The following is a 1248-nucleotide window of genomic DNA, read 5'->3' on the forward strand; positions in this document are numbered from 1 at the left end:
CGGCCCCGGCCCCGGCCCCGAGGGGGAAGCTCAGAAAGCTACCGGTGGCTTGGGAATGAAGTTTATAACTTCCAGTGACATCACCTGCTTTCCTAATTAATTGTTGGGATTTTATCCAGGCCGAATAAGTCTTTCAGTGAAGAACAAGCTGGTATTTTTGAATGCTTTGTCATAATTCTTATACAAACTCGTGCCAAAGCTTCTACGCTCCCTTTTTCTGCCTGTGTGGCTGATATTCCCAGAGGCAAGACCCCTGAGTAACAGAGGCGATGCAGCAAGTAGAAATGAGCTATATAGAACAGGGTTGCTCTGGCTATCTATACTGAAAGGAACCCCCCTTCCCTCATAGAGATCATTAATCGTCGTCTTCTTTTTCCCCCGTTACCTCATGAAAGTAGATATTGCACGATTCTTCGTTCTTCTGCATCTACTGTGATTCCTGCATCTGTGGTGCGTTTTGCGTCTGGAAGGGCAGAACCATGGCTGTGTATATCCGGAAGCATCCCCTGGAGATTCCTCCACCATCTGAAAAGGACTGGCTAAAGGACGATGAGGAAGATTTCTTCCTGCAGGATCCCGATCGAAAGCGTGATGCGCTGCCTCAGCCCTTCAGGATGATCAACAAACTGGTGATGCTGGTTTTTGAGAATGCTATGGAAATCATTGAAAGAAGGGAGATGCTCCGCGAAGCGCAAAAACTAAAGGTCCAGCCCACAAAATGCTTTCCTACTGCTGAATTCCAGGTACAGAGCCCCTCACAGCAGAGATAGCATTAATCACTGTAGCAGTTTTTCTAGAGAATATCCATTCAGTTGATTTTACATTCTTCTATTCATCACCTTCTTCAGAATCCACCACCATCTCACTGATTCACCACAAAAGGCTGCAGCTTCTAAGCTTGTCTGACAGGTTCTGCTTCCCACCCATCTATCACACCTCTCTGAAAAGAGAGAAGCAGGTATTAAACAGCATTAAATTCACCTTCTGCTTCTCGGGCCGGCACCACCCTTGTTTGCCAAGGAGAAGGTAATTAGTCAGTAGCATATAAACGGGCAAACTCAGCTCTGTGTTATGGTGAATACCCTAATGGGAGCCCTGTGAGCAAAAGGGCAGTGCTGCCTTCCCCGTCCTTACGTGGAGGTATCCAGGAGGATACGCTGGCGTCTGCTGGCGTTCTGCGATTGCCCGGAGGAGTTCAGCATCCAGTCACAGCTCTGCGTTAGCGGTGGGAGGGCTGAGTGCTCCTGA

The 1248-nt window shown here is 48.2% G+C and overlaps 1 protein-coding gene across 1 annotated transcript in view; it reads right to left on the bottom strand.

Moving 5' to 3' along the window:
- The window catches only part of PEX11A (peroxisomal biogenesis factor 11 alpha), a 6053-nt gene extending 5528 nt beyond the window's left edge, over positions 1 to 525 (bottom strand). Inside the window, exon 1 of the mRNA XM_009330887.1 lies at positions 386 to 525. Within this exon, the coding sequence (XP_009329162.1) occupies positions 386 to 525 (140 nt within the window). The remainder of the gene's footprint in view (positions 1 to 385) is intronic.
- Positions 526 to 1248: the final 723 nt, after the last annotated feature.

This window comes from Pygoscelis adeliae, unplaced genomic scaffold, assembly GCF_000699105.1.
Source record: "Pygoscelis adeliae isolate BGI_AS28 unplaced genomic scaffold, ASM69910v1 Scaffold318, whole genome shotgun sequence".
NCBI classification, from domain to species: Eukaryota; Metazoa; Chordata; class Aves; order Sphenisciformes; family Spheniscidae; genus Pygoscelis; species Pygoscelis adeliae.